At 35.7% G+C, this 12,267-nt stretch overlaps 3 protein-coding genes across 4 annotated transcripts; all 3 read left to right on the top strand.

Moving 5' to 3' along the window:
- Positions 1-1,491: 1,491 nt before the first annotated feature.
- Positions 1,492-2,893, top strand: LOC116132517 (ras-related protein Rab2BV-like). Its single transcript, XM_031418181.1, has 2 exons — positions 1,492-1,656; positions 2,405-2,893. The coding sequence occupies exons 1-2, from the start codon at positions 1,492-1,494 to the stop codon at positions 2,891-2,893; spliced, it is 654 nt and encodes a 217-aa protein (XP_031274041.1).
- A 3,044-nt stretch (positions 2,894-5,937) lies between these two features.
- Positions 5,938-9,050, top strand: LOC116132476 (protein NRT1/ PTR FAMILY 5.6-like). 2 transcript variants are annotated; one of them, XM_031418137.1, is made up of 4 exons: positions 5,938-6,228; positions 6,968-7,227; positions 7,309-7,853; positions 7,935-9,050. In XM_031418137.1, the coding sequence occupies exons 1-4, from the start codon at positions 6,093-6,095 to the stop codon at positions 8,812-8,814; spliced, it is 1,821 nt and encodes a 606-aa protein (XP_031273997.1). In that variant the 5' UTR covers positions 5,938-6,092; the 3' UTR covers positions 8,815-9,050. The 2 variants fall into 2 exon arrangements, with proteins under 2 accessions (XP_031273997.1, XP_031273999.1); XM_031418139.1 differs by having other exon boundaries at positions 5,939-6,228; positions 7,010-7,227.
- Positions 9,051-9,191: 141 nt separating this feature from the next.
- LOC116132479 (BEL1-like homeodomain protein 9) lies at positions 9,192-12,050 on the top strand. The gene is made up of 4 exons (XM_031418144.1): positions 9,192-9,904; positions 10,734-11,089; positions 11,182-11,242; positions 11,315-12,050. The coding sequence occupies exons 1-4, from the start codon at positions 9,335-9,337 to the stop codon at positions 11,789-11,791; spliced, it is 1,464 nt and encodes a 487-aa protein (XP_031274004.1). The 5' UTR covers positions 9,192-9,334; the 3' UTR covers positions 11,792-12,050.
- The last annotated feature ends 217 nt before the right edge of the window (positions 12,051-12,267 follow it).

Genomic DNA, 12,267 nt, shown 5'->3' with positions numbered 1-12,267 from the left:
CGCATATTCAAAATAGACAATGTAAAATAAATAAATTAACAAGAATTTTAAATTCACTAAATCAATCAATGTGAATAGAATTTAATTATAATCAACAACATCTTAAAAGATCAACGCATATATTATAGAATACTGGATTAATAGTAAAGGGTTATAAATAAATCTGTTTGTGCCATGATTCTTGATTATTTAATTCCTTAGAAGAGAAGTGACAAATTTTTCAAAAGCGACAGAAAGATTAAGTCTTCCTTTCCAATAACGCACACTAAATGATGACTTTTAAAATGAGTTCCAGTTATCGGATGTATTTAGAAATGAGACTTATCCAATTTAATAATAGTTTATTGGACCCTTCCATTAAAGGCCCGATAAACTCTAAAGTTCATACTTTGTTGTCGGTCAAAATTAATCAAAACTTTAATATGATTACGTTAAGCCCATTAGTATATTAGTAGACTATTCATTTACCCGGTTTTAATTAAACAACATATAATTAATGTTAACCCATAATTAGCAAATTTTTCTAACAGACAATACATACTATATGATAGAATTGAATCATGCAATTGAAAATTGATGAAAGAAAATATGAGTTACAAAAAATCGTTTACGTTAAGATATATGAACTCATGGATATTTATGACAGTTTAATCAAATATAGGAATGTGATCTGTAATTAATAAATAATAATTCAATAAATCTTATAATAAATAATATCATTTCAAATATAAGATAAACACATTTACCATGTTATTTCTTTGCCAGGAAAATATCTTTGCACTACACAACCAGTTCGATCCGGTTCTGTCGTTGTTTTATTTTGTGTCTCTGGTTTTCACTTGGATCCTGGCTTCAGAAACAGCTACATTACATAAACCCTTTTGGATAACTCCTATAATTTTGTTCCCTCCAATTCAAAGTTGAAATTAATTCATCCATTATATATATTTTTATCCTAAAGAAACAATGTTATATTGCCCTAAGAAATAATGAAACTATAATAAAATTCCAAAATTAATGTCACATTAATTTTGGAATTTTATAGTTTAATGATATATGAGAATTAATTAATTCAGTGAAAAGATACAAAAAGTTTATCAGGTATTTATTTAAACATACCGAGTTTTGCTGGTTACATCCCACAATGAAGGCCGTTTTAAATGCCTTTCCTTCAGTTATTCTGTTTCCTCTCTCGGTCTGTGTAAACCAATCTATGCTCTCTCTCTCTTCTTCCTTCGCCTGAACCTCCCTCTCTCTCTCTCTCTCTCTGTGTGTTCAATATTCTCAATAAACAAAACATCTGATTTTTGTGATTACTTCCATTTCATGGTTAGTTTATTTTATTTGTTTTTTTTATTTTTGTTCATGCATGCACGTGGAAACAGTTTCTGGCATTGTATTTGATGTGTGTTTTTTTTATTTATTGATAATGATGATGATTGTGGTTGGATCTAATAGGTTTATGATAAAAGATAGAAAGAGAGATTGAAAATGGCTTACAAGGTTGATCACGAGTACGATTATCTCTTCAAGATTGTGTTGATTGGAGATTCTGGAGTGGGAAAATCCAACATTCTTTCCAGGTTTACAAGAAATGAGTTCTGCTTGGAGTCTAAGTCCACTATTGGTGTTGAATTTGCAACCAGGACTCTTCAGGTTTGTCTTTCCCATTGCCCTGATTTCTGATTTTGGTAATATTATTATTTTTTATTTAATTTTATTCATTGTGAAAATTCTTAATTTTATTTCTTGTTTTAGAGGCTATTTTTACCATTGATCTCCAGTGTATTGGAGTTAAATCTTCTAGGTCAGTTTTTCTAGTATCATTTGCAACTGTTTTATGGTACATTATATTCATGTTATTGTTAGGCATCATCTTAAAATTTACAGTTGTCATGGGGAAGAAACTCAATTAATGGTGAAATCTATAGATTTTCTTCTCCTTGAAAAGCATTGAAACATTAGTGCCTATTCCATCTCGATTGAATTTATGTCTCGCGGACTGGCACAAATGGGTGTTGCTTTTCGTATAAAGGTCTTGTAGTGGCTGATAAATGGCACATAAATAGGCTGTAACATGAACTTGCAAGGCTTTGAATGAGGAAAAAGAAATGAGAAAAGTATTTTGCTAATGCTCGGATTGTTGATTTGCTCAAAAACCCAATTTGGTGCCATTTCGATTTTCGGCAGATTAGTGGATTTGCATCAACCTTTTCATACTAGATTGTGGTGCCAAAACAAGAGTTGTGCATAGATAATTTGATAGCAACCGAAAAAATATCAGCTTGTGATTGCCCTTCTGTGGGTCTTCTGTTTCGTGAGATGAAATCTCTCTGTTGGGTTGGCGTAGTTTACAAGCATTAGAATATCTTCTAGCTGATTAGGCTTGTCTTTATGGATGCAGGTAGAAGGAAAGACTGTAAAGGCACAGATATGGGACACAGCTGGTCAAGAGAGGTATAGAGCTATCACTAGTGCTTACTATAGAGGAGCTGTTGGTGCGCTTTTGGTTTACGATATAACCAAGAGGCAAACCTTTGACAATGTCCAAAGGTGGCTCCGTGAGCTGAGGGACCACGCTGACTCCAACATAGTCATTATGATGGCTGGGAACAAGTCCGACCTTAATCATCTTAGAGCAGTTCCGGCAGAAGATGCTCAATTATTGGCAGAGAAAGAAGGTCTCTCATTCCTGGAGACGTCAGCGTTGGAAGCGCTCAATGTTGAGAAGGCATTCCAGACAATTTTATTGGATATCTACCACATTATTAGCAAGAAGGCACTGGCAGCGCAGGAGGCAGCTTCCACAACTGGAATTCCTCAAGGCACCACCATTAATGTTGCAAATCTATCTGGTAATGTCAACAGGAGACCTTGTTGCTCTAATCAGTAAGATACAAAGTATTCCTCTGTACAAGCAGGAGAAGACAAAGACAATTTTGTTCAATCAGGGCAGATATGAAGAATTTTTTTCTTGTCACATACATATATTCCTCTTAAGGGTCTATGGATATCAGGTTTTTAGTTAATGAGAACCACGGTTTAACATGAAGCAAAGGTGTTTCAAGACGTATTGTTTGATTTGACATTAACGGGCTGAAGAATGTAGGTCGGAAATTATTGTTTGTTAGCATTTTCTGGGATGCAGGGAGGAAAAAGAAATTGTAAGCAAGCGTCATTGTTCATTGTTAGTACTAAAATTATCTTCTTTTGACCCTGCTTATTCAGATTCTTACAAATTAATGTGCAATAAATCTTTTCTTTTATTTTTCAAGTTTGAAAGCTGATCCCGGCTAGTCTAATATTGAAGATTTCCTTGATTTGAGTCGAATCCTATGGTAGAATGAGATTGTTGTGTCTTAATCAGTGGAATTCTATATGATTTTAGCATCTGTGTAACTGAAATACTTCCGAGACTCAAGCATATTTTGACCAGAAAGAGACGTTATTCAAGATCATTCAGAGTAAGGTTCCTTCAAATATAATAACAGACACCCTTTATGACTTCTTATGTGCTACTCATATACTTGATAAGAATTCAAAGAAAAGTTCCCAGGAGAATATCATTATTGATATGGAATCTGCTTTATACAGGTTGTCAAGTCTATTAGTTGATAGTTTAAATATTCGTTTCAAGGAACATCTTAACAGAAACGCCTATAGATAATAGAATCAGTAGGCTACACACAATGTCTGCGCTGCCCTTTCTTCTTTCGGTTTGTAAAATTTTACTCCCTGGAAAATCTTGATGGACCTTACCATGTTCAGAACTGGCAGAGATATTGTGAGAAACAATGTATTAGGTTCTCTTTTGTGGTTCCTTTATCATTTTATGCAACTCAAACACACTCAACCAGTTTTGCATTTCAAAACGATACTGATGAAGATAATATAACACTAGAATGTCAAAAATCTCTTATATGCCTATACAAATGCAGTTGTTTGACATTGACATGAGATGTGTCTCTAACTAGCTTAAAATTGATGCACTGCTCCAATATCTTTAAGATTTGATGGAAAGAGACTGCTACAACGTTATCATGCCCGTAGGCAGTAACATTACTGATCGTTTAATGCATTTCCATAGACTTTTGTTATTCTTTTTTCGTTACCATAGACTGATAACATTGTTGATCTGAAAACTTAACTTCTATTGTGGAGAATCCTGCCTTTTGGTGCTTAACAGGGGTAAATTTGATTATAAGTATGATGAATAACCACTGTCCCTACTCTCTATGCTTTCCTGAAATAGAAAAATAATGCGATGATTCCATAATCCATTATCATTAGCTTCTGACTAGCTAGAAATTTTATACTGAGGTATCAAATTAGTGGCAATGGCATCCACCATAAGAGAATCACCAAGTTTTTGTCAACTTAAGAGTGTGTTCTCCCTTTAGTTTGGCCTACCACTGTCTTGAAGGAATTCTCCAATATAATTTAACTACACATGCAAGGATTGCAAAACGTCAAATTTAACTATTTGAAAAGTATGAGAGCCAGTAGGTGGAATAATTTGAAGTTTAGAATCTATAGCCAGATGATAAATATATATTAATTCAGCTTTGCTTTTGGATTTTTCAATCCAAAATGTGTATGGTAATTTAATTGAAGCATCCAGCTTTGAGTTTTCTAATCTAAAGTGTAGAACCTCTTTGACTGGAAAACACAAGTTACAAACTTGCAGCCAGTAGCAACAGCTTAACATGAACATTGTAAAGAAAAAAGCAGTCAAAAGTCTAATCCCCTTTTGGTAAGTAATATTTTTGCTAAATTAGTGGGTACTCTTTTGTTTCCACCTTATCTCTACATAGAGGTTAAAAGTATAAGAATAAAAGTACCAAAAGTTAACCTTATATTATACCCGCAACCAATAATTTCTTAGCATATATCCAATAAGAACCTAATAAAGAATGGTTCTACCGACAAATTAATCATGACTTAACAATCATACTTTGTTCCTAATAAACTAAACAAATCATTCATAAATCATCCCATTTATATGCTTGACCAATTGGTTTATTTTGGAACAATAAGTCATGATAATTGCAGCACATTTCTTTATTTATCAGGTTCTTACCGGATATATGCTGAGAAACTATCGTCTGTAGGTATTAATATAGATTAACTTTGGTACTTTTATTCTGATACTTTTTTAATTTTGGTTGGGATGATACATAATTTTTTTTTTATTATTGGGATATCCGGATCAGTTTGCGTGTGTTTCAATTAATCTTTGGAGTTCATTGAATACCTTACAAGCTTCATGCAAGTCTCGTACATTTGCTGAGAGCTATAGTATAAGCCACCTCTAACCACCTAAATGAGCTAGCTTTTTACTGGTTAAAAAGAAGATTATGATTAGTAATGAATAAATTAAGAAGAACCTAATAAATGAGGATTGATCTTGACCAAACATCATAGTGTATATATATATATATTTGCTCAGAGCTATAGTATAAGGCAACACTAACCACCTAAATGAGCCAGCTTTTTACTGGTTAAATAGAAGATTATGATTAGTAATGAATAAATTAAGAAGAACCTAATAAATGAGGACTGATCTTGACCAAACATCATAGTGTGTGTGTATATATATATATATAAAGTTGGGTAAAAATTCAGATAGAAACCAAATTCTACCAGCATAGCTTGGACAAAAAGAGAGGGAGACCATATCTTTCCTATTTCTCCTTTATCACTGTACATGAAAATATCAAACTTTTTGACTTCGAGATTAATTGCTGATCATTAAACGTAAAATATGTAAGATGGTTGAGCATCGGTACTATTGCATCTTTGCCTGGTTAACAAACGACAAACTTGAGTATAGTATCAACCTTTTTCATAGAACCATGACAGATGAAATTAAATTTTGCTCTATATCTAACTTACAATTTCTCTTTCACCTTAACATAGTGGAGAACCTTAATAACCAGCTATCGCACCCCAGTAACCAAAAAGCAATTAAACAATTCTCCAACTATAAAGCCAGGCATGCCCACCACTCAAACCCACACAAGTTAGACCTCTCTTAGTTTATCCTTGTTCAGTACTTTCTCTAGCTTGAGTAATCTGCCATTACTGAGGATATGGAGCCGGAAGTGGAGCAGATGAAGAGAGAAAGTGATGAAGAGAAATGGGTTAATGATTTATCTGTAGATCATAAAGGAAATACTCCACTCCGAGCTTCAACTGGTGTATGGAAAGCCTCTCTCTTTATCATCAGTAAGCATTGATTTAATTTTTCATAGTTTCACCATCTTATTTCCACCTCTCTAGCTTCTTGATAATGCATGTTTAGATGGTTAAACATTCGTTAAATATCACCTAAACATAAAGTAATCACGTAACGTATTTTTGTTTATTATTATAAGACTATTATTGTTTGAATGAAGCCCACATGTGACAAACTTTTTTTCCTGGAAAAAGGTTTGTTTTACGCAATAAAGCTGTAGTGCTGGTAACTTTCTTGCGAATGGGCTCGTCTTTGTATTTTGTCTTTGTAGGCGTGCAAGGGGAGAGAAGTTTGTCAACATTGTTGATGCTTGAAAGCTGTTATTTTAGTCTTAATTGAAGAAAGCTAAAAGACAGACATGGCGCCTATGATATAATCCCTGGACCCTGCTTCACTGTCATTTCAAGGTTGCTTTAGACCGAGGAAAAGTAATATATCAAAAATTGAAGGGAAAAAAAAAGTGTACAATAGAGACAAAATACTAGTCAAATTTAGAAGAAAAATCAAATAATTGAGCAGAAAAAAGATTTCACACTATGGTGCCTCAGCCCAAAAACCATACTGAGCCTTGTAGAAAGTAAATAGGCTAATTAGACATTACCCTTTGAAAAACTTGTACATGTTAATATTTTATTGAGTAGACAAATAGAAATTTTATTTTGATTATGCAGTTCTAGTAATTACCGAACCCAAAAGTTTAAATTGTTGATTGTTCGCATAAATTCAAAGTAAAAACATTAGCTTTGTATTTGTTACTTGATTTTGGAGCAGCCATTGAATTCAGTGAGAGGCTGAGCTACTTTGGATTAGCTACAAATCTCATCACATACCTTACCAAAGTGCTCCAACAAGATCTTGTAACAGCTACAAAAAATGTGAATTACTGGACAGGAGTCACAACATTAATGCCCCTTATTGGAGCTTATATAGCAGATACTTACACAGGGCGCTTCACTATGGTTCTGCTTTCTTCTCTAATCTATCTTATGGTAAGCATTTGAAAAGTGATTCATTAATTACCCTTTTCAGAATTCAAGTTTTGGTTAATATAATCAGTATTTTTGGTTCAGGGTTTAAGCCTCTTGACCATGTCTCAGTTCATTCCAAGTTTAAAGCCGTGCAAATTAAATGTCTGTCAGCGGGCAAGGAGTGTCCATGAAGTGATATTTTTCCTCGCAATGTATTTTATATCAATTGGAACTGGGGGACATAAGCCCTGCTTGGAGAGTTTTGGAGGTGACCAGTTTGATGATGATCATTCAGAAGAAAGAAAGAGGAAGATGTCTTACTTCAATTTGTGGAACTTTGCCCTTTGTTGTGGACTCTTCCTTGGTGTAACAGTTATAGTTTATGTGCAAGACCATATTGGTTGGAACGTCGCAAGCCTTATTCTCACCATAACAATGGCAGTGACAATAGTCACCTTTTATGTGGGAAAGCCTTATTATCGATATCGGCGATCAGAAGGAAACCCTTTAGCGCCTCTGTTGCAGGTTTTTGTTGCAGCCATAAGGAAGAGGAAATTGCTTTATCCTTCCAATCCTTCTCTTTTATATGAAGTCTCTAGGTCAGAGAAGTCCCCTGGAAGGCTTCTGGCTCACACGGATAGGCTTAGGTAAATAATATTATTATCTTTTAAAAGGTGATGAATGTGGTTGATTATTTTGAATTGACTCTTGTCCTTGTTGATCCACAGGTTCCTAGATAAAGCTGCAATAATTGAAGATGAGGAAGGCATCGTAAATGAGAAAAGTCGTAATCCCTGGAGATTAGCAAGAGTGACAAAAGTTGAGGAGTTGAAGCTTGTTTTAAATATGGTTCCCATATGGCTAACTGCGTTACCATTTGGAATATGTGTGGCCCAAGCTCCAACATTATTTGTTAAACAAGCTGCTGCAATGAACAGAGAAATCAGCAACGATATCAAGACCCCACCGGCCACCAATTACTCTTTTGGGGCCATTGCAATGATAATTTCCATTACCATCTATGAGAAAGTACTTGTTCCATATATAAGGAGAGTCACCGGCGACGAAAGAGGGATTAAAATCCTCCAGAGGATTGGTATTGGCATGGTACTTGCAGTTTTGGGAATGATTGTTGCAGCCATTGTTGAAAGGAAAAGGTTAAGTATTGCTGATGAAGAGATAATTCAAGGGGGAAATCATAAAGTGCCCATGAGTGTGTTTTGGTTGGCTCCCCAATATGGGATTCTTGGAATAGGAGATGGATTTGCTCTGGTAGGATTGCAAGAGTACTTTTATGATCAGGTCCCTGATTCAATGAGAAGTTTGGGTATAGCTTTTTATCTAAGTGTGATCGGACTCGGGAGTTTTCTAAGTAGTTTTCTCATCATACTTGTGGATCATATCACAGGAAATGGTGCCAAAAGCTGGATTGGCAAGGATATAAATACTAGCCGTGTGGACAATTTCTACTGGTTGCTGGCAGTATTGAATGGGCTGAATTTGTGTGTTTATGTTTACTTGGCAAAGAAATATACTTACAAAAATGTTCAAGGCAGGGTTGTTGCGGCTGATTCCAATAACAGTGATGGAGTGGAGTTAATGCCCTGATATATTTCTTTATCTATGAAGGCAAACTCATGTAAATTATGCAAGATAAAGCTAGTGTTCACATTTGTTTTGTTTTTATGTAAATCACTTTATTCAACTCAAATATCCTGTAACTTACCATTTTCAAGGTTTTGATTAAAGACTTTTGGGACAAGTAAAATTGTGCGGTCGGTTCCAGAGACCTGGGAATCATAGATAAATAACAGATGCCAAAAACTTGTTTTTATTTGAAGTCAGTAAAGTAAATTTTACGATTTTACAAGTAAACTTTACAAGACTGCAAAATGCAATCCAAGAGCCATGGAGCACTGTGTCAATTGGGTTCTACTAAAACCCGAAGTTGCTAGTTCTGCTAAACCCACACACTCGCACACAAAAAGGCTCCTGCTTAAACAGTAACACTGAGCCTTCTGTCTAGCAAGTTAGATCATGATCATAATAAATTCAGAGTCACTTCATTTCCTTCATTCATAGCTATATATCATCTTCTCTCTTTCTCTCCAACTCAAAAGCTTCAATCATGGCAGAAAATCTTGATCAGCAGTCCCATGTGCCCCAACAAAACAGAAGAAACAAGCTTAGAATCACCACTCATACCACCCAAGAACAACCCTCAACTTCACCAAGCTTTCAAACAACACCAAATTCACTTTATCAACTCAACCAGCCAACAATATCACCATCTTCTTCTTCTTCATCACAAATCCTGTTCCCCGGCTGTGTCCAAAGCTTCTTAACTGATTTTAACCACCAGCCCTTTCCACCACTTCACCCTTTTCCTTTAAACTTCAATGCACAACAATATGATCCAGTTTCAGGTTTTGCGGATTTATTGAAGCTCAGAGGTGATGTTAGAAGTTTGGTTCCTTTAGGTCCATTTACAGGCTACGCTTCCATATTGATGCGTTCAAAGTTCTTAAGGCCTGCACAGCATATTTTAGATGACTTTTGTGGTAGTGTATATTTTCAAGCTTCAGACTTTCAAATGGATGGTTTTACTGACAGTGCAGTTCTTAGAGATTTCATTGCCTTTAGTAACAGAGTTGATCGTTCATGGAAGAACTCCAAGCTGATCATGATGCTGGAAGAGGTAAAATAAAAAAATATAAAAAATTCTTTAGAAACTGTTTGGTTAGTGAGAAAATTATGGAAATGAAAAAGGGTACAAAAATAAAATGTAAATTTTATATGTTAAATGGACTGTGGTCAATGTTATCAATTGGTCATTTATGGAAGATAGATTTTTGTGCAGAGTAAATGTAAATGGATTAGCGAAAGTGACCCCTACTCGTGATGTCTTCTTTTGTTTCAGTTGAATTGAATAAATGAAACAGATGATGATTTGATTGTTCTGAGTGAAAATTAGTAATCTTGGGGTAAGATATCTGATTTATTTTACCAACAACAGCAGGCATGACGAAAAGGTGTCTTGTCTTGTCAAATTAAATCATTCTACTGTTCCTTTTTTGTTCTGTTTCGTTTCCAGTGTTATTTTTCTATTACTTTTCTTACCTTTCTGTGCTGATTGCCTGTTACTTTTCTGGTCGCTGGCCTTGTGGATTGTGCTTCCGGTACCCCACTGATTCCTGCCAATACGAAGTTACATAATTCGCTTACTTGCACTAGATGCTTTGTACAGTCATAGCTAGGCCTAGGAGGATTTTACCTCTTTAAAGTGTACTAGGAGAATATTTACACCATTAACACTTGTTCAAAGCTACTGTTATTTTCAAGTTACCCAATTAACATCTTAATGACCAATGGAAGAAGAAGTTTGTTTATAATTGAATTTAGGGAGAGTTGTTCAGAGGGAATGGCAAAAACAATGGATTTAGGCACTATTAGGAAGATGCATAATTGCGTTAGAGTGCCCTAAGACCACAAAATCAATGCATTAAAAATGTTCTTTCTGTCATCAGGTTTACAGGAAATACAAGCTATACTGCCAACAGATGCAATCAGTTGTTGCCTCGTTTGAAACTGTGGCCGGTCTTGGAAATGCAGCTCCATACATATCATTTGCTTTGAATGCCATATCTAAGCATTTTAGTTGCCTGAAGAATGCCATAATGGACCAAATTGTGGTTTCTGGCAAAACTCTTGGTGATGGAATTTTCAGCAAAGACTCTATTCCAGGGCCTGGGACTGCTGAATCAAGTTTCGGTAGCCAAAATTTGGGCTTTCTTCAGCGTCCTGTCTGGCGATCTCAGAGAGGACTTCCAGATTATGCATTATCTGTGCTCAGAGCATGGCTCTTTGATAACTTTCTGAACCCGTGAGTGTAACACTTTTATTTTCTAGTAGATATGTGTTCGCTCCAATAGCACATATTAGTATTCTAAAACTGGTTTTTTCTTTTCATATTAGTTATCCTTCCGATTCAGAAAAGCAAATGTTGGCCCGGCAGACTGGTCTATCGAGGACTCAGGTGAACAATCTTTTTATGTTAATTTTGTGACCAAATTCAAGCTGGAATCATTATTGCAAATTGCTTGGACAGGTTTCCAATTGGTTCATTAATGCAAGAGTAAGAGTGTGGAAGCCAATGGTGGAAGAGATGGATCTGCTTGATCAAGAACAGAGAGCTCAAGGACCATCATCGGAAGCTGTAAATGCTGATGATGTTCATATGACATCTCATCAACTAAACAGAAGCGCTTCTGAGATATTCCCTCTACCCTCACAAAGCGAAAAGGCTCAACAAGCTCCAACTAAACGCCGTAGGAATAAATGTGCCCAAATGTCTGAGAAGAACGAGGAAGACAAGCATGCAACTCACAGTGATTTGTCTAGCGTTCATCACATTGGTTGTGGCAGTGGAAGCAGTGGTGTTTCTCTAGCATTGGGGCTCCACCAGAACGATGGAAATGAGTTGTCTCGGCCCTTCCCTGTAACCATTCCGCGCCATTTCAACCTTGAAATGGATGTTGCGATGGATATTACAGCAGGATTTGAAGCTCAAAATCACCAATCTTGAAAAGGATATCAAAGGGAGGTTAAGCTAATGCATTTGACTACTTACATTGCCTGAAATTAATTTCTTTTTACTTAGTTGTGTTCTAGCAAAATCTTGATCGATCATACAAGTTGTTATCAACCATGAATAAATTAGACAAACTAGGATTGTGGGAATTCTCTTTGTTTTACTTCATGGAACAGGATTTTGCTAGACTTTCTTAGAACTCCTTACTGCCTCTGATGGGCTCTATGTTAAATGGAACTGCGACTTCTTAGTGTTTGACCATGGCTCGCAACTAGCACAACGATTGTTGGGTTCACAAAATTTCATTATGTATTACAAGTAACTTTACAAGACCGCAAAATCCAATCCAAGACCATGGAGCACTGTGTCAATGGGTTCTACTAAAACCCGAAGTTGCTAGTTTGCTAAACCACACACTCGCACAACAAAAGGCTCCTGCTTACAGTAACACTGAGCCTTCTGTCTAGCAA

This window comes from Pistacia vera, unplaced genomic scaffold (genome assembly GCF_008641045.1).
Source record: "Pistacia vera cultivar Batoury unplaced genomic scaffold, PisVer_v2 Contig254, whole genome shotgun sequence".
Lineage (NCBI taxonomy): Eukaryota > Viridiplantae > Streptophyta > Magnoliopsida > Sapindales > Anacardiaceae > Pistacia > Pistacia vera.
The sequence above is the reverse complement of the archived record's forward strand: the minus strand, read 5'-3'. Positions and strand labels throughout refer to the sequence as shown.

Excerpts from the sequence above, each read along its gene's own strand:
- LOC116132476 (XM_031418137.1), top strand. The coding sequence starts at position 6,093 with ATGGAGCCGGAAGTGGAGCAGATGAAGAGAGAAAGTGATGAAGAGAAA. Across the intron at positions 6,229-6,967 it reads AGCCTCTCTCTTTATCATCA|TAAAAACATTAGCTTTGTAT; the intron begins GTAAGCATTGAT and ends ATAAATTCAAAG. Across the intron at positions 7,228-7,308 it reads CTTCTCTAATCTATCTTATG|GGTTTAAGCCTCTTGACCAT; the intron begins GTAAGCATTTGA and ends TTTTTGGTTCAG.
- LOC116132479 (XM_031418144.1), top strand. The coding sequence starts at position 9,335 with ATGGCAGAAAATCTTGATCAGCAGTCCCATGTGCCCCAACAAAACAGA. Across the intron at positions 11,090-11,181 it reads TTTGATAACTTTCTGAACCC|TTATCCTTCCGATTCAGAAA; the intron begins GTGAGTGTAACA and ends TTTTCATATTAG. Across the intron at positions 11,243-11,314 it reads CTGGTCTATCGAGGACTCAG|GTTTCCAATTGGTTCATTAA; the intron begins GTGAACAATCTT and ends TTGCTTGGACAG.
- LOC116132517 (XM_031418181.1), top strand. The coding sequence starts at position 1,492 with ATGGCTTACAAGGTTGATCACGAGTACGATTATCTCTTCAAGATTGTG. Across the intron at positions 1,657-2,404 it reads TTGCAACCAGGACTCTTCAG|GTAGAAGGAAAGACTGTAAA; the intron begins GTTTGTCTTTCC and ends TTATGGATGCAG.